We start from the raw sequence: 18,654 nt of genomic DNA on the forward strand, positions 1-18,654 counted from the left end.
AGTGGCTGCAGTCACGCTGTAGGGCAAAGCTAGAACTACAGCTGCTGCTTTAAAAGCTAAGGCAGCAAGAGATCAAACAAGGACCAGCGGTACTGTCGGGCGTCCCTGAGGTTGTATAGCACTGCAGCACCCAGCTGGAAGGCAGAGCAGCCAGCCCAGGGAGCTCCCCACACCTCTGGTCTCTGGCTGTCCTCAGTCTCCATCCGCGGTACAAACAAGGGACATCCCAGAAGCACTTTCTGGGCATCTCTGAAAGCTCTGACTCACATCTGGTGGGCAGCGAACGCTGAGCAGCTGGCACTAGGCAGCTCTGACAACAGCACACCACCAATTGCTCTGATTTCTGTAATCACACGCTTCCTCTCCGTCCACTATCTTGTTCTGAAGCTTCCAGGCTGCTTTCTGCTCACACAGCACAGCAGCTTCCGATCTGGCAGCAAGGCACCCTGAAGCTGATGAGCTTCACAAAACTATCACCAAAGCTCAGTCTCATTTTGATCTTGACTCAAATGAGCAGCTCCAGCGCACTCATAGATAATTGCTTCTGTATCAATACATCCTGTCTGGACAAGGCAGAGAGCGGCAGCTGCTCACAACAAAGGAAGTGGCCAGTTTCCATTTCCACTAACCTTATCATCTTTAATATCAATGTTTCCTTAATGCAAATACTCACCACCAGATCTCAGCCGTCTCTGGGTTTTAATACTCTTAGCTTTCAGGAGACCCAAAAATACTCCTGTGAAAACACTTTACAAAACAGTATTTTATTTATACCCAACATTTCAATCCACCGTGTTAATTCAAGACATGTTGCTCCTCTCAAGCATAATCAAAAACTGTTTGTGCAAAAGCTTCCAGTGCAAATAAACCTGTAACAACCTGTAAAATCCAAAGGGCTTGAGTCAGAGCCCAGGCCCTTGGATCATCGTGCTGTGTTAGAGAAATACATTTTTGAGGCTTCCCCAGCCCTACCCCACTCCCTTTCTCCTGCTGTGCAGTAGGAGCTGTGGGATAGCTGGCCTGGGACAGTGGAGTTGTGCTGCAGTGGACCCAGCAGCACACACTGGCCTTTCCTCCACTCCTTCAAGTAATTTCAAGTGCTCTTTGGCTCATGAGTCATCATCAGCTTTCCTACAAGAGACTGAATTTGGCTGGCAGTCAGACACCAGCCTCGGTGCTGCGGTGCCTCCATAGCAGGTGGCACCTCACTCACATCCCTGTGGCAGTTGGGACTCCCCTCGGCCCCCGCCCGGCTGGAGGAACCAAGTGAGCCCCTGTGCCACGTCTCACCAAGCCACCAGCCCCATCCCCACCCTGTGACATTTCAACTGCCTCAGTAACCCACTGACAGAGAAAGACTAACTGCAAAACAAACCCCTACGGCTCAAGGACAGTCTGTTAATCGAGGATGTTTCTACCACAACCTGATTTCTTGTTTAAGTACCCTGTATCACAATCCCACTGTGCTCATCAGTAGCTTCTTTTTCAGCCCCTTCCATAGCTGTGTGTCACGGACACTGCACACCTAATGCTGTCATCCTTTACCAGCGTCCACATGATCCACATCTCAGTTGGGTTTAGTTTGTGCACAATCATCAGCTTCTTGTACAAGCATGGATCAAAAGGATTGAAAGGTTTCTGGATCCCAAAAGTCTTAAAGCCAGAATGGCTCTTTGGGGTTACCGCCATCCTGGCCAGACACATTCCCACAAAGACGTCATCTATTGGGAAGAGCTCCACGTTCTCTGCAGTGCTCTGGAGGCGACGCACTGTCTCTCTAGACATCACATAGCCCCCTCCACCCGCATAGAGAGGATAGAAGCGGGCTTTGTACATGGATTCCGGAATGAAGTATTTGATCCTACTGTTCCTGATCGGCTGAGCATAGGCAATCACATCGCCAACAAAGAGATCCTGTTCAGAGTCCAGTTCCTGGAGGAACTCAACAATGTTATCAGTGTTGACAAAGACATCGTCATCCCCCTTCAGCACAAACCTGGCGTGCGGGCAGTCCTCCACGAACCAGCGGAGGAAATGCAGCTCCTTAAGAGTCAAGTTGAAGAAACTGTCAACAAAATCCCACTGCAAAATATCATCAAACTCCCGGCTCTCGTAAGCCAGCAGCTGGTGCAGGGGCCATACCTGGCTTTCGGCTTCCAAACGCCCTAGAAGGAACACCAGCCTGATGTTCTTCCCGCTGATGGAGACCTCCTTCCCCCACGTGTTCCGGATCGCCACCCGCCGGTCTATGTTGATTGGGGAAGATTTGATCACCAGCAAGAGGAACGTCTCTTTGCTACACCTGGAGGGCTTCAGCAGGACCGAGAAGCTGCGGCAGTGCCTGTACGTTAAGAAGATGCGGTGAAGCTCTGGGAGGGCGAGAGAAGAATTGTCAAGGGTCAAGTTAGGCAGGCACTTGCTGGGCTCAGCCTTGTCCAGAAGTGAAGGCTTCGGTTTGCGGTTCGCTGCATCCTCTTTCTCTTCTGCTGACGATGCTGCCAACTTCGTCTCTTTCGTCATGTAAAAAACCCAGGCCAGCAGCGTGATGGAAAAGGCGTAAAGCGCCAGGATTTTGATCCTGGGGTACATGGCAGCTCCGGAGCGGAGCGAGGCAGAGCGGGTGACACCGACCCGGCCCCGCGTCCCGCCCCCCCCCCCCGCGGTTCTGCCGTGGGACCCGCACCCTGCCCGGGCTCGGAGCTCGCTGCAAACCCCCCGGTCCGGAGCGGCAGAGCCGCCGCCGCCGCCGCCGAGACTCACCGGGAGCCGCCGTCTCCGCCCCCGCCCCGCCCGTCGGAGGGGGAGCGGTACCGGGCACCGCACCCTGAGCTCTGCATCCCGGGAACCGCACCGCGGGCACTGCGCCCGTGAGCTCTGCGCCCTGGGAACGGCACCCCGGGAACGGCAGCCTGGGCTCTGCACCCCAGGAATAGCACCCTGAGCACTGCACCCCGGGAACGGCAGCCTGGGCTCTGCACCCCGGGAACGGCACTCTGAGCTCTGCACCCCGGGAACGGCAGCCTGAGTGCTGCACCCCGGGCACTGCACCCCGGGAACGGCACTCTGGGCTCTGCACCCCTCGGCTCTGCACCCCAGGAACAGCACTTTGGGCTCTGCACCCCGGGAACGGCAGCCTGGGCTCTGCACCCCGGGAACGGCACTCTGAGCTCTGCACCCCGGGAATGGCAGCCTGAGTGCTGCACCCCGGGCACTGCACCCCGGGAACGGCACTCTGGGCTCTGCACCCCTCGGCTCTGCACCCCAGGAACAGCACTTTGGGCTCTGCACCCCGGGAATGGCAGCCTGGGCTCTGCACCCCTCGGCTCTGCACCCCGGGAATGGCAGCCTGGGCTCTGCACCCCAGGAATAGCACCCTGAGCACTGCACCCCTGGGCTCTGCACCCCAAGAACGGCACCCCAGGCGCTGCATCCTGGGCGCTGCACCCCTGGGCTCTGTGCCCCAGGAATGGCACACTAAGCTCTGCACCCCGGGCACTGCACCCCTAGGTTCTATACCCCGGGAACTGCACCCTGAGCTCTGCATCCCAGGCTCTGCACCCCAGGAATGGTAGCCTGGGCTGTGCACCCTGGGAACTGTACCTCAGGCTCTGCACCACGGACACTGCACACTGACCACTGCTCACTGACCACTGCTCACCGGGACCTGCACATCCCAGGAACTGCATCCTGAGAAATACACCCTTGAGCTCTACACCCCAGGAATGGCACCCTGGGCTCTGCACCCTGGTAACTGCACCCCAGGCTCTGAGCTCTACACCCCAGGAACTGCACCCCAGACTCTGCACCCTGGGAAGTGCACCATGGGCACCACACAACAACCGCTACTCACCAGGAACTGCACCCCAGAAACTGCACCCTTGAGCTCTGCGCCTCGGGAACTGCAGCCTCGGCACTGCACCGGCACACGAGCACCACACACTGCACGTTGCACACTCAACCCTGCACCACACACCCCCCAGTACTGCAAATGGCACACCCCACCCTGCACCCCGCACCGCAGCCCCTTTACAAGCTCAGCAGCAGCCTCAGACAACCAAGAGAGCCATGGCAACTCCCAGCCCTGGCCATTCAGGTGAGCAAAGATCCACACAGCATTCCCGTGGGTTTTATTTCCCACTCACTGTTTTGTGATGGACACATCACTGAGTTTTCCCTACCGCCATGGCCATGCTCTCCTGGCTCTGGGTACCGGCTGCTGAGGGCCACCGGAGCAGCTGCATCTGGATCTGAACTGTCAGCGGCACCGGCTGGAGCCCGCGACCCTCCTCCAGTTCAGCAGAGTCTTTGGTTTTACTTTTTCCTGTGGAAAGGAAGAAATCCGTCACTGTCTTTACAGAGCATATCACCCTAGAGCAGCAGCGCACAGGGGTGAATGCCCACTGCAGTAGCACTGATTCCCAGGCCTTGAGGGAAAATCTATTTGAATTTGACTTTAGGTATGAAGCCCCAAAAGCATCTTTAAGCAGACAATCAATAAGGATGCAAGCTTGGTTTTTGTTGTTAAATTCCTGTATAATTCCTTGGAAAAAAGAAAGATGCAGAAATATATTATTCCAGGAATCCTGGAAAATCAAGTGTAGGGTAAACTGAGAGCTATGTGAGACTACTTCCGAAGGCGTCTGTCAATGTCAAATTGTTTCCTCGAGACAATACTTGCTGCCTTTCCTCTTTGAGCTGTCTGGAAGGAATCCCAGTTCCTCTGAGATCTTATTATTTGTGTGCATTTGCTGACAGGGATGCAAATCGGACTCAGCTCCTGGCTGTGAGAGTACCAGTCCCTACGCAGCCTCGCTGGTTGCACGGCTGCAGCGGGGAGCCCATCCCCGGTGCCTCGGGTCATGGCCACTGCTGCAGCTCCAGGGTGGTACACGCTACACATGCACGTGACAAGCAAGTGCCAAACGACTGTGGTGCGATTCGGTGGCTCATGGAGCGGCCAGGGCTTGCAAACACTGTGCGCAGCAGCGCTCATGCAGTCCCCCGTCCTCCCGGCCATGTCTGCCACCCCAGCTGCAATCGGGGTGTCTTGTGAGCCGTGAGTCACAGCGGCCACGGGACCGCGCGGGCCCTGGGCGCAGCGAGCCGTGGGGGCAGCTGATTTTTAGGCACTATCATTTTGAAACATGCACTCATGGCTTTGCAGCGCAGCCGGCCAGCCTCCACCTGCACACCCATCAGGGGACACCAAATAAAGCACGAGCCTCTGATCGGTCTGGGTTTCCTGCATCGGCAGCGGCTTTCTGCGCACCCAGCTCCATCCCCAGCCACAGAGCCCTCTGCAGAAAGGGTTCATCCTTGTTTAAGCTGAAGGGAAAGACTTCCTGCCTGCACACTGACCACAGGCACTGGGCTGGAAAGGAACTAAAAAACACCACTGCTAAACTTCAGTTGTCTGACAGCAGCTCCCTGCCTCAGCAACAGTCTGAGTGTGTATTGCAAATGCACTTTTTCTTGTGCGGAATGATAATTCAAGGAGTTTTTTCTCCTTTTAAGGTAGCTGGGAAGGCTGTCAGTGCAGACACAGCCTAGGATGAGGGCTCTCAAACCCTCCCCAAAGACAGGGACCTGGCTGTGGGTGACAGGACACGGAAAAGCATCCTAGAGCTCTTGGGAAAGGGGATTAATTGTATTCAAAAATTAGCAAATGACTAAATCTGATGACAGAATGGGGACACGAGGCTCATTGGGTGGCCCCGAGTGGTGCTCGTGAGGCCTGACCCCCTCCATGCTCTCCTTGACCCATGAGAAGCTTTTCAGCGTTGCTCTGCCACCCCTTCCCTCCTCCACTTGCTCTTTCATTACCCATGTGCTGGCACTGCTAGTTTTTTAGTCAGAAAAAGATTGCTGGAAAAATAACCTGCAAGGGACAGTGTGAGGTTTGTCTCCAGCAGTTTAAGGGGCGCTGCTGGCTGAGCAGACCATGAGCTCTGCACTGGAGAGGGAGCGGACACCCGTCATGGGCTGCGGTTGTCTCTTCATGGGTGAGAGCAGCCTGGGGTCTGTTCCCAGCCCCGCCGTGGGCTGGCTGGGGTACCTGGAGCTCTTTGTGCATCTCAGCTCTAAATCAGAAAAAACAATAATCCCCTCTGTGAGGTGCTTGGAGATGCGAGTTGGAAATGGATGAGGACCTTATTATGCATCCCAGCCAACGTCCCCTCCAGCTGCCTGCACCGGCCCATGCCGCTGGCTGCATTTGGCGGCTGACACAGCGGGCAGCACATCTCTCGCCCAAAAACCTGCTTTGCCCTCTCCCCTGGCACGCAGCGCTGGTCGGTGTGTGTCACTCCCAGCACAGCCGGCAGCCCACCCTCGGTGCTTGTTGAGATCTGGATTCAACAAGGTGTCCGGGCCTGTGTCTCACCCTTCAGCCCCCCCCAAGTCAATGGATGCATTCACAGCCCGAGGCTCAGGATGTGAGTAAGCGCCTCGCTTGGCAGAGCTGGCAGGGTGGCTGGGACCTGTGGCTGCCTCCTGGACAGGCACCACGGGTATTTGCTCTTGCACACACCACCCTCCACCCAGCAGCTCCAGTCTCCGTCACCTTTGGCAGATGCCGTGGTTTTCCGGCTGGGCTGACTTTCTTTCTCTGCTTTTGGTCTTTTGCTCTTGTCTTTGCCTTTTTCCCTGTCCTGTGGAGAGAGACGTTTCCATAGTTAGGCTGTGTTGAAATTCACTGTCCGCATTCAGTCCTGTGACAGCCATCGCCAGCTGGGTTCTGTCACTGGGATTTAAAAGGCAGAGGAAAGGGGTGAAGGGAAGCAGGAGCACAGCAGAGGGGTCGCTTGGAGAAGAGAATCGAGGAAACAGAAAGCGTCAGTAAAGCTGTTTTGTGTTGCCGTGCTGAAAGAGCATCAGAGGAAGAACAAGTTGTTGCTTTCATATTCTCAAATGGAAAAAATAAACTCATCTCATTTCCTAGGCCCATAAAAAGCAGCAGTTCTTACTGCTAATACCAACATTAAGTAATGATACCAGCAATAATGGATGGTGCTTAGGCAGGGCTATTTCGGCCTCATTTTATGGAGATGAGAACCGAGGGATGGGTAGGAGCGAGGCCCGTGTTGGCGAGGGCAGAGCAGGCTGCAGGACATGCGGAACCCTGCAGCGCTGCCTGGCCCCGTCAGCCCTGCCTCACTGCCCTGCCCCGGGACACGCTCCCTACCTTCTCCTCCAGACTTGGTGGCTGCAGCATTTGCTCTGTGATCAGGATCCCAAAGTCACACACAGTTGCCATCAGGTCCTCGGTGGCCAGCAGGGTCTCCAGGGTCACCCTCCTGGTGCCCAGCGTCCGCCGAATAGGAGGGTCACTGCGGAGTTGACGTGGTGGCTCCTTCTTCTTCTTCTTTTTTGGCTTGTCCTTGGGCACAGGACCCTGCAGGGCACCCGCGTGGTGATAAGGCTCAGCAGAAGGTTGGGTCCTTTTATCACAGAGCACCCAACCTGGCCCCTTGCTCACCGCTGCCTCCAGACCAAGAGGTGTGTAAAGCAGCTGCTGCCTTTGCGCTGCAAGGGGGGACTTTGGCGAGAGGTCTGGGACGGAGGGGAGATTCTCTGACACACCAAACTGATCAGAAGAAGGGCCCTTGGTCCCTCATCATTATTTTTGCAACTCAGATGTTACCTGGGCATTGTTCTCTCCCAGCATCCTACCTTGGCACCATCCTTCTGCACCTCCCGTTCTCCCTTCCTTTTTGTCACTGCGTTTTCTTCTGGATCAGCACAGACAGGCCACGAGAGCACCTGTCCAGAGAGAGAAGCTGGTGCTGCAGGGGCTGAGAGGCCCGTGGACACTGGCCCAGGCTCGCTGCCATCGCAGGCTGCCTCTCAGAGGGAACACAATACCACTGCTAGGCCTCCCAGCAGCTCTTGCCCATTTCAGCAAGCTCTGCCACGGGCTCACCTTCTCCTCCACAACGGAGACTAACATTCCAGCCTCCAGATAGGACTTCAGCCTCACTAAATCCTTGGCAACGTGCTCCTTCCTATAGCTGCAGTCGATGGTGTCTGCCCAGGGCTTTCCAGGGGTGACAAACACCTTTCCTGTGCATGGACACAAAAGAGCTCTGAGAAGAGACTGCTCCTTCCCAAGGAAAGAGGACACACAGGACACAACTGGTGCCAATTCATTATCCATCATCTCAGTCACAGCGCAGCTGTAGCCAACACTGCGAGGGATGTCCTGATGCCACCATGTGCCACGGAGAGCCATAAACCTGCCCTGAGCAGTGCGGAGGGGATTTATAATTCCTCATTACCAGAGTGGGCCTTGGGCTCCTCGGTGGCTGCAGGGTCCCGCTGGCTCTTTGTTTCGCCTGTATCCTGAGCAGAGCTGTCCACATCCAGGGTGGCCGCCATGGGACTCTGATGGATTTTTGTTACCTGGAACAGAGAGGAATCTCTTGACAGGGCCTGTCTAGTTGATCTTGCATCAGAACGGGGGGCAGAGCTGCCTCTAAAATCCTATTCCCTGACCCACCCTCATCATGGGAGCACCAGTGCCAGGGACGGAATCTGCTTCAACCAGCGGGGAGGGAGGCTGTGAAAGCGTGTACAGAGCAGCGCTGGGCTCCCTGAGAGGGACAGGGAACGTGGGCAGCCAGAACTTGTCCTGCCAGATGTGGCCACATGTGAATTCTGTCCTCAGTACAGCTGCCACCCACACCAGGTCCATTATGAACAGTGTCGCTCCACAGCCCGGAGGTGAAATCCCGCTCGCTGTGATGTGCCACTGCCTGTTGCTTTCAGGAGCTCAATTAAGCACAAACCTCCGTGCTGCTACTGTGCTCGATCTCCTCTCCCTCCTCAAACTCGTACACCACACAGTAGCTGTAGGTGATCACTGGAGCCTCAGAGGCAGCCTTCAGCTTCTGAAGAGCACGGGGATCAGGGACACCTTTGATTTCTCCAATGCTCACAGCCACTCGTGCTTCACTCCTGGCCAACTCTAAAAGGAAGAGAAACTCGCTATGAAGCTGCAGCAGGCTCCTTCCAGGGTGAGGAAGGTACAAAGAGAGCAGAAATCTGCCGGCTGTGGTGTCCCACCACCTGGCATCCCTCCCTGCCATCCTGAGCTATTGCCACAGGGGGTCACTGCAAAGCCGCGCAACCATCTCCTGGCTTGGCTGCTTTGCCTCCACGGTTAACGTTTTAGATTCTAAAGAGCACATCCAGCACATCCACTCATTGAGTAGAGGCCATGGAGAGGGGCTTCCCACCCCGGGTGTCCCCAGCCCCTGCCCTTGTCCCAGCCAGGCGTGGCTTCATGCAGACAGTACAGCACCAGCGCGAGCGTCTTCCCCAGTGGAGATGTTCCTCTTCCACCAGCTTGAGAGGGAAACACACGGTCTGAAACCAGACAGCATCTAGGAAGCAAAGATGGGGTGGGCCACGACAGCGAGGCAGCGTTAGGACTAGGTTGTTCTTGCGATCTTTGGACCTGATTAAGGCTAAAAGTACCTCGACTGTACTTGCAATGCTGCAGGGTCCTCTGCCTGTCTCCCCGCTTGTACTAGGGGGGTAAAAAGGCACAGAGGAAGATCTCCATTTGAAGACAGGCAAGAAGGGAGTCAAGACTGGATCCAGAGTTTGCCCTGACAACTCCTACAGTGAAACCACCTCACGAATCGTGGGGTCAGCATGAGGAGGTTTAAAGGTCAAGGCTCACCTGGCTGCTTTGCCAAACCGTGGAACTGGTGCCTCTCATCAGGCCCAATGTGGATGTCATCGAGGACAGAGAGCTTGGGCAGGCTGTCCACAAGGAAGCCTCTGTAAGCAGGAATGAGAGCCAGCGGGTTTCCTTGGAGCACCACGATGCGGAGCTTCTGCAGACTGGACAGCTGGGAGACCAGCCCCAACAGATCTGTGAAGTTGTTAAAGCTCAGGTCAAGGGAGACGAGATTTGGCCTAAGGAGAGAATCCAGAGAGAAGATTAAGCAAACAGCATCCATCTGAGAACAGAGTGCTTCTACCCTGGCTCAAGAAAAGAAACAAAAATTGTGTTTCCCCAGCACAACTGCCTGCACAAACTGGAGAATCCAATGGGACAAGCTCAAGAGGCCAGTCCCAAATTCCTGAGCCATACAGTCCATCCCACCATACAAAACCACATTCCTTTAGCATCCATTAGCCACTTACTACATCATTTGGTGATGTAGCTTAAGCTTGAGGTCCTTCCCAGAGGAACCTCCTAGCAGGGGCTTTGGGAAGGGCATGGAAAGAGGAAGCTGCCCAGGGATATGGGAACTGTGGTGCGTCAAAGTAGTTCCCCTGATGATCTTCCTGTTCCACACCTTGGCTACAGACCAAGACATCCTCTGAGCATGGAGCAGAAGATGACAAACTGAGACAGAGTGCACTGCACAGGCAGTGGACACAAAGCAAAGAAACAACCCTGCTGAAGGGCTGTTGTTTCTTAACATGGGCCACCTTGATGGCTTGAGTCCGTCTGCTCACATCTGCCCACTTCCCTTTCAGGAACCCACATGCAGACAATGGTGTTACCAGAAGTCTGAAGTGAGGTACTTGTCCTGCGAAGGGCCGCACAGCCTGTTGTATCCCAGCCCCAAGTGCTGCAGCTCTGGAGGAGGCTGAGTGCACAGGTCCTGCAGATCAGCCACAGCATTGCAGCAGAGCTCCAGGACCTATCCAGGACAGAAGGAATGACAAACACCCTTTGCCATGAGTGGTTCCTGGCACTCCCTCAAGCTGTTTTGGCTTGCATTGCATTCCCAGACAGGACCTCCTTCCCCTTCTTGCTGTTGCAAGGCAATATTCACTCACCTTCAGTGTTCGGGGCAGGTTGGCCGAGGTTATCCTGCTGATCTGGTTGGCACTGAGGATGAGCTCCTCCAGCTGCTCTAGCCGCAACAGACCCTCGTCGACCTCCTCCACCTGCAGAGAGTTGGTTTTGGCCAACATGTCCCTGAGCCACCTCATGGCCAAGGTGTCAGGGACAAGTAGTGTTGATCCACACAATGTACACGTAACACAGATTAGTGCAACACGCTGGGCCAGCGCCTCCAGCCAACTGCAACAGTGGCATTCAGGAAGATCTTGAGATGGGGAAACTGTCCTTTTCCTGGGAAGTTTCCTCTCCCAAAAGGAAGGCACAAATCCATGACCTGGAGATGGGTAGCTTTATAGGCACTAGTGGCACTTACTCCCTTGCCAACAATCCGCAGGGACTTGAAGAACTGGAAGACGTTGGAGCCACGGACAAGCTTGGGTGTCACCACAGCCATTTCCCGCAGGAGTTGGTCGTGGGGGCTGCCGTGTGGTGGCAGGGCCCAAGGGCTGTGCCGGTCCCTCAGCAGCTCCACCAGCACCTCAGGGCTCTCCTCACCCGGCGACGAGGTCTCCTCCTGCCCAGCTGGGTCTTCCCCCAGCCCCGTCCAGCCTCCGCGGGGGCTTCTGCGTGCATTGAAGCTGGACTTGTTCTGCAGAGAAGAGAGGAGAGGCAGTGACAGCCCTACAGACCCCCACAAAGTCCCATGGCTGTGGCCTGACCCCTACCCAGCTGCCAAGGCCGCAGGGGAAGTCCTGCAGACACAGGCACCGCAGGTGCTCCCAAAAAGCAGCTGAGACGCTGCAGCGGCCAGGTGCTGCCATCCAGTCCCTGCCCAGCAAGGAATTCCTTGGCTTTGCAGCATGCGTCCCGGTTGCTAGGAGATGGTGGGGACACAGATCCCCTGGGGACCAACGCAGATGCCCTGGGGACTGACGTGAATGACCTAGGGACTGGGAATTGAGCCCAGGAATAAAGACCTGGTGCTTGGATCTCCTCCTGGGCTCTGGGGGCTGCTCCCCACCAGGGAAAGAGCGGGTGGCCTCAGGCAGTGTTTGAAGGGTGCAGCATCAGCTCTGTCCCCTGGCCAAGGATCTGTGGCATGGCATTTGCCATTTCATTTATCTACATCCTGAGTGCCACTTGGGTTTCAGGGGAGGAAGCAATCAGGTTCTTAGTTAGCTGTAAAAGCACTGCTGTTCACTCATGAGAAGGGCTCTGCTGCCACACCCCCCACAAGGCCATCGGAAAACAAAGTTCACAGCTAAATATACCAGCTCCTACACTTGGAAAAAGTAGGTGAGCCCCAGGAACAAAAGCCATAGCTGTCTCAGGTCAGATTCAGGTCTCCGTACTCTTGAGGTTTAGCTGTTTTTTCCAGCAATAGGTGTTGAGGAAAGGGCTAAAAATTCCATTTTAGGGAGCCTACAGAGCAGCGTGTGTCAGCAAAACTTCACCAAATGAACTATAGATGCTCTGCAGCATCTGGTGGTTACGTGGTGGAAAGCTGAACTTCCACTTGGTTGGGTTTTACAGGACAGATGCCGATCTGCTCCCTTATCAGCTCAGCAGCTTATCACAGCTGTGTAGATCGGAAAGGACGTGCAGAGCATGTACAAGTCGAGAGGTAGTGGCATGCCAGGGAGTGGAATAACCAGGCAAACTGTTATCCTTAGCTCAGTAGAAAATCAAGTAAAATCTTCTGAAAAATCTTTGAAAATGTTACCAGTGGCTGAACCATGTTTCGTGGAAAAGCCAAGCTGTAAGAGCGCTGCTTCGCTGAGAGAGGCTGAGAGAGTTGAGGTTGTTCAGCCTAGAGAACAGAAGACTCTGTGGAGACTTTAGAGCAGCTTCCAGGACCAAAAAAGGGCCCAGAGGAAAGCTCTAGGGAGCGCAAGAAACCTAAAAACACAGGTCATGCAAGAAGAAATGCATCCCTCTGGGGATGCCACCCCTCCGCTTGGCTGTCCAGGGCTCCTTTGCAGCATGGCAGCAGGAGAACGCTCAGTTTGTGAATCTCCATTATTATGGCTTCAAGCAAACAACTGACGCCTGACGTTACAGGCTGGTGGGTGCGAGCTTTGTTTCTGTTTGAAGCCCTGGGAATTAGTTCTGCCTGGAGAACAGTCCTCGCTTATACCAGTCCCAGACACTTCAAAGGAGTTCATGCACACACCAAGGGTTTAGTTTTCAGAGACAGATTATTTCACATGGAAAAGAGAAGTGATTATTTTGACACCAAGCTGTTATTCCTTGAAAGTTTTCCGGTGACTTGACAAATGCTCATCTTTCGATCTGTCGCTGCCTTTCAGGCGTATCTTTTCTCACAAAGACGGGAAGCGCAAGTGCCTGTGTGTCACTTTGCATTTTCACAAAGGAATACTCACATGTGTTTCTTCTGCCCTCCTTTCTGTCCCAAACTATCAGTAGTTCTGCAGGTCGTTTTCTGGTCATACTTGCACTTGTAAAACCTAGGAACAACTGTTCTGTTTCAACATGTATGAGAATTTCCTGCATTTAGTTACTGGAAAACAGCCCCAGGGTGGTTAGAATGAAGGGAGACAGAGATGGGGAGGTAGGATTCGGGACATCCTCTGCCGGGTTACGTGAGGGTCACACCTCGGGGACAGGGTGTTACAGATGTTCAGCAAAAGGATAGATACATTCCTCTGGGGCCTGCCCTGCCCTGTATGTAAGTCCCTCACATGGCTTTTTCACTGCCAGCGTTCGTTCACTCTTACACCAACCCTGCAGGAAAAGGTTGCTGACTTTGGGCACCAACGATACACTTATACGCTCCAACCATGTTTTTTAAAAAACAAGAGTTCAAGTTTTAAATCCTACATTTTGGAGACTCCAGGAATTTAGATGGGATGTCCAAGTCAAGCGTCCTGTTCTCCTCGTCAAATAGATGATACTGGACCCCATCTGTGTCAGTCTGAAACTGCATCTAGATCACAATCAGCGAAGACGCATTTGAACCAACTTCTGATATAATCTTTCAATAAAGAAAAAAACCCAAACTATCACCCACAAAAAAAAAAAAACCCATGGAGAAGCCACTGACGCAAAACCCCATGGTACTTAAATGCAGCTCGGCCGTCCACCTCTACAGCACTCAGGCAACAAGCAGCTTGAACATCGACATCCACCCAGCTTTCGGCCAAGTCTGCTGCTCTCCAAGATCACCATGAGGCGCCGAGCAGGTGGGTGCAACTAAACCTCGCTACGCATTGTAAGGCTGCATTGGTTGATGTTTGTTGCCAGCTCAGCCACTTAATACTTTAGAAATCGAGCATTGCACAAAACCAGGAAGCTTTGCAAAAATGATGTAGAGGTTTGAGATCATTCATTCTACTCTGTTTTTTTTTTTCTTTCCCCTCTTCATTTCAATGCAGAAATCAACAGGTTTGCACTCTTTCTCTTCTGTTCACTGGTTTCGTTGGGCTCCTCGGCACCAACAACCACCTCAGGAGAAAGCAGAAGCACTCCAGAACAGAGGCAGAAGCGTTTTACTACCAGAATAGACGACTCCTTACCATTAGTGATGGCAAGCCAAGCAACCGTCTTGTTTGAAAACTACGTAAGTCTGCTATTTTGCATTTGCTGTGTCTATGTCCATGGAGAAATCACTTGAATTAGTATAAAACATTAGAAAGACCAGCAGAAAAGTAATATTTGGGTTAGAACCTAACTTGGTCTTTTTCCTGTATTCCATACAAGAAGAAAAGCATTTACACTGTGTTATTTTAGGGGAGAGTTGGAGCAAAGGCTAGAACAGCTGGAAAAAGGTAGGGCAATGTCATCTCAGCAGACTGCTAGTTGCGATCTTCCAGACCACAGGCGTTGCTCCTCGGTTTCCTGAGTCATGCTTGAAGCAGGCATCTTTTTGGAGGAAACTAGTCAGATCACTAGAAACATGGAGACAACTGCCTAGTTCTTTGGTCTGATCCTAGTCCTAGAGCTGTCAGGATCACTGCTGCTGGAAATCCTGCTCGCTATCCTTTCCATGGAGATGGCAAAATGTGCGCTGAAGCCAAGTGGCAACGCTTCAGGCAAATTTCAGTTCCTGGGAACTCATTCTCACGAGTGAGTTGATAGAAATCAACATAAACATTTCCCCTGAATTCATTATTGAAATCAAAACCATCTCTGCTGAAAGAGAGGAAAATACTCAGGCCAAAGCAAATCTCTTGTGTCAGTAAATTTTGCCCATATGGCAAAGAAAGAAAAAAAAGAGACTTAGAAAAGCTGAGAATAAAGCCCAGGTGGGGTATGAAGACAGAAAGTGCTGCACCATCATAGCCACAGTGCACAGTGCCCACTCGACAAAAGGAGCAGAGGTGTCAAGATCGCTATTGAATAATACAAAAACCCCCAAGCACAGATGGAAAGGATTGTGCCCAGACAGTCAAACACAATGCGACTACCAGGAAAGACACAAACCAAAAGATTAACGATTCCTCTCTCCTTTTCCTCCCCTCCAGAACGCGTGTAGACCGATCACGCCCAGAACCGAGGGCTGGCTAAGTGCTGACTCCCAGGTCGAAGACATGGTGAAGAAAATACCCGAATGCCCAGTTTTCGATGCCGATTGCTGCTTTTTCCACGTCTTTTACAACCTTCTGCGAAAGCTGAGAAGCGATGTAGAATTAATCTGTCATACGAATTTAGTGCAGTTTTTTGAGGCAAATATCAATCAGCTACAAGTGACGCTGAGTCAACGAGAGGCACTTTATACCTGCAAGAAGGAGGACCTTCCGCAGATAGATAGTCAGGTCCAGGAGATGAAACCAGCAAAGAAGATAATGTTCATCTGGCAGGCTTTACAGAAATACAAACAACTTATGCAAAATACAACAAAAATGAACTTGTAAGCAGAAATGCAATAGGCCAGGATGAAAAAATAACTTTAAGATACTAGAAACTTGGCTAAATGTGAGCTCTCAGTAGTTGTGTGATAAGTTTGATGCCAGGAACAACACTGGTAACGTACTTGCTACATATTATAACTATATAATCAGTTTTAATTTAATATTTAAAGGATGAATGTCTTAAGTTATTGATTGTATTTATTATAAACTATTTATATGGTTTCAGTTGCAACAGTATGGAAAAAGCATGAACCAACATAAGTCAGGGGGACTTGACCAAACAGGAAATCATGATTTCAGTAATTTTAATGTTATTTATATTTTTATCTTGCAAATATTTCTCAGAAGTTAATTGTCAATAGAATGATTTTGTACTTCTGTGCTGGTGATTTGTATTTATGAATTTATATAATACATCTATTTTTTATAGATTTATTTAAGTGATTATATAGTTTATATTTATTCAGATTTTTAACTTTTATATTTTAATACTGAAAGGGTACGTGAACGGTTTTACTCATTTTCTGTCATTATATTTGGATAAAACCTGGAATTTAATTAAAATGAGATTAAACAAAACTAATTTTGTTAGATTATCTTTTTACTATAGAATTGTTTTTTGCAGTATTATTTGTACTGAAAACCTAGTATTTTATTAAGCAGCAAATGAAACAATTTGCTTCTGGTCCTTATGTTATGTAAGAAATGGCACATATTTGTCCTTTCCCATGCATTTTTATTCTTAGACATCTGACAGTTTTGTTTCTTAAGCTCCTAACTGCTTTCTTGTTTGGTACACCAGTGGGTAAACTGTTTTCTAACCAGCCCCTGCTTCCGAAGGCTGAATTATTGTGGCTTCTGCAACTCAGCTCCAGAGTCTGGTTTAGATTTACAAGTTTTCATGGCCCACAGCCAGCACCAGCTCTGCTGGAATCACGCTGGATTAGCACAGACATAACGACCGCACCGAAACGTGGCTGAGTTAATTATCACTCCTGGAACTGGTAACAGAGCAGAGACGCTCGAAGACTCTAGGAGCAAAAGGACTTGTCATATCCTTGTTTTTCCTTTATTTCATAGCAATTCTGATTAACCCAGATAATGGGAAAGTTAATAATAATGCAATTATTTTAGTCTAAATTACCATATAAAGTTTAAGACAGGCTAAGCATTAGAATTCATTCCAAAATTAACATTATTTATCTATAAAAGAAAGCAGTTTCAAAAACTAACATTATTTATCTAGATTAAAAAAGTAATTTGACTTGAAACACCCACTTAAAACAAAAGTAAAGCATTACTTCTCTTTCCATTGCCCTCGTCTGGGTTCTCTGGTGGTTCATACCAGCACACAGCTCTGTGCGTGGTTGACATTGCTCAAGTGCACTCAGATTTGTGCTCTGAATGCCCAGGGAATTCCAGCTGGATTGAGCCCCTGCATCCCAGTGACACTCTAGATCCTTCGCCAGACTGGGAAAAGCCCAAGAGGAGCCGGAGCGAGGGATTTTGGTACCAGTTCATCTCCTCCATCCTCCTTTCAAATCCTCTCAATGTAAAACACATCAGTGCCCAACTCACCCTTCTGCTGTGGTGGTTTTTCAAGACGGAGCCATTAATGTTGATGCAGCTGTAGCTCTTCATCATCCCGTTCCTGGAGAACTGGCCCTCTGCTACCTAGATGCTAATGCAGGTAATTCTCCCTGTCAGTGCCGCACTGGCACACCTGGAATTTAAAGAATGTTTTAATAAACCACCTCTCTGACCTGTATGAGCTTCATGTATCATGGCAAGCCCAAAGGTGGGCACGTGCTTATGATGTCTTCTGCATCAGAAAGGCACTGTCTGTCCTGGAAGCCTCAGTGCTAACCCCCACGAGAAGCAGAGATGCACTGGTGGCAGGGACAGTCTTTCAAATTATTCTGATAGTTCCAGTCTACCAATTTTTCCAGGGTCCAGAAGGTATAATTCCAATCTCAGTTCCATAATTTTTACTAGAGCAAGAAGAGCGGATGGAAATGATCACTGACTGGGGATGTGCTTACCCCCGAGGAAGAAGGAACATCTGCTGACCTTATCAGGTGGGGTCAGCAAACCACTAGAAGCAGGAACGCATTTACCTCCTGAGGGCTTAGACATCACCATTTTGAATGGTTGTCACAAACCACTTGAACCTTGCTGAACCAGAGGATTATACTCCCCGCGGTTTCCTCTTCTTGCACATCTTTTCTTTCACCTTCTGAATACACATGTATCTAAATGGAAGTGTTTTCCTTGGAAAGGGAAACCAATTTCCTCAGAAGTTCAAACAAGTTCTTAGAGTGAGTCAGATGGTGTGGCCCGATGCACATCATAGGAAGAGCAATCTGAAAAAGGAGAGAGTTGTTGCCTCCCCACAGGGGCATAGGACTGAACAACCAACCCTGCAGCCTCGGCTCACCTCAAGAGTTTAAGCTCATACACATGGAATGCACACTTGAAGGAGGGAGACACAAGTTTATGCAAAACTCTGGCAAGAGGCCAGTCTCCTCACAAGTGCTTGAAAAAGAACCGCGCTTTGCCATAAGCGTTGGGGATGCAGCAGGGCAGATAGGCTGGGTGATAGCAGAACAACAAACTTCAAAGGGCTGAGGTCAGGAAGTGATGGCCAGCACCTCTCTGAGGAGCCAGAATGAGAGCATAAGTGCATGCCTACGCAGGGCAGACAAAGAGCAACTGCACATAGTCTTGAGGCACAAAGTGACACATCTGTCTCACTAAAGCATATCTGACATCTGCATTATGCTCATTTCTGCAAGCTCATACAGCAAAGAGCAACTGATGTTGTCAGACAGTTTATTTAGGTTCTGCAGGCAGCCCATGGATGTGTGGCTGCTCACATACTGTCCTTTCAGCTATCCCAATACAATCGGTTCCCTGCAAACCTCAGGCAGATGTAGAGGTTTCTTCTTCCAAAAGCTCTTCCCACTTCTTTGAGAA

The 18,654-nt window shown here is 51.3% G+C and overlaps 2 protein-coding genes across 2 annotated transcripts; both read right to left on the reverse strand.

The window, feature by feature from the left end:
• Nucleotides 1-16: 16 nt before the first annotated feature.
• B3GNT4 (UDP-GlcNAc:betaGal beta-1,3-N-acetylglucosaminyltransferase 4) lies at nucleotides 17-3,097 on the reverse strand. The gene has a single exon (XM_009560403.2). It carries the CDS (start codon nucleotides 2,587-2,589, stop codon nucleotides 1,486-1,488), a length of 1,104 nt encoding a protein of 367 aa, XP_009558698.2. The 5' UTR covers nucleotides 2,590-3,097; the 3' UTR covers nucleotides 17-1,485.
• LRRC43 (leucine rich repeat containing 43) lies at nucleotides 1,510-13,473 on the reverse strand. The gene is given in 13 exon segments (XM_054082497.1): nucleotides 1,510-1,525; nucleotides 3,645-4,321; nucleotides 6,563-6,650; nucleotides 7,184-7,393; nucleotides 7,672-7,761; nucleotides 7,922-8,061; nucleotides 8,277-8,400; nucleotides 8,787-8,965; nucleotides 9,686-9,924; nucleotides 10,522-10,661; nucleotides 10,801-10,911; nucleotides 11,181-11,529; nucleotides 11,531-13,473. Coding segments are annotated over 12 exon segments (1,929 nt in total). The 5' UTR covers nucleotides 11,629-13,473; the 3' UTR covers nucleotides 1,510-1,525; nucleotides 3,645-4,160.
• Nucleotides 13,474-18,654: the final 5,181 nt, after the last annotated feature.

Source organism: Cuculus canorus, chromosome 17 (genome assembly GCF_017976375.1).
Source record: "Cuculus canorus isolate bCucCan1 chromosome 17, bCucCan1.pri, whole genome shotgun sequence".
In the NCBI taxonomy this organism is placed as follows: domain Eukaryota; kingdom Metazoa; phylum Chordata; class Aves; order Cuculiformes; family Cuculidae; genus Cuculus; species Cuculus canorus.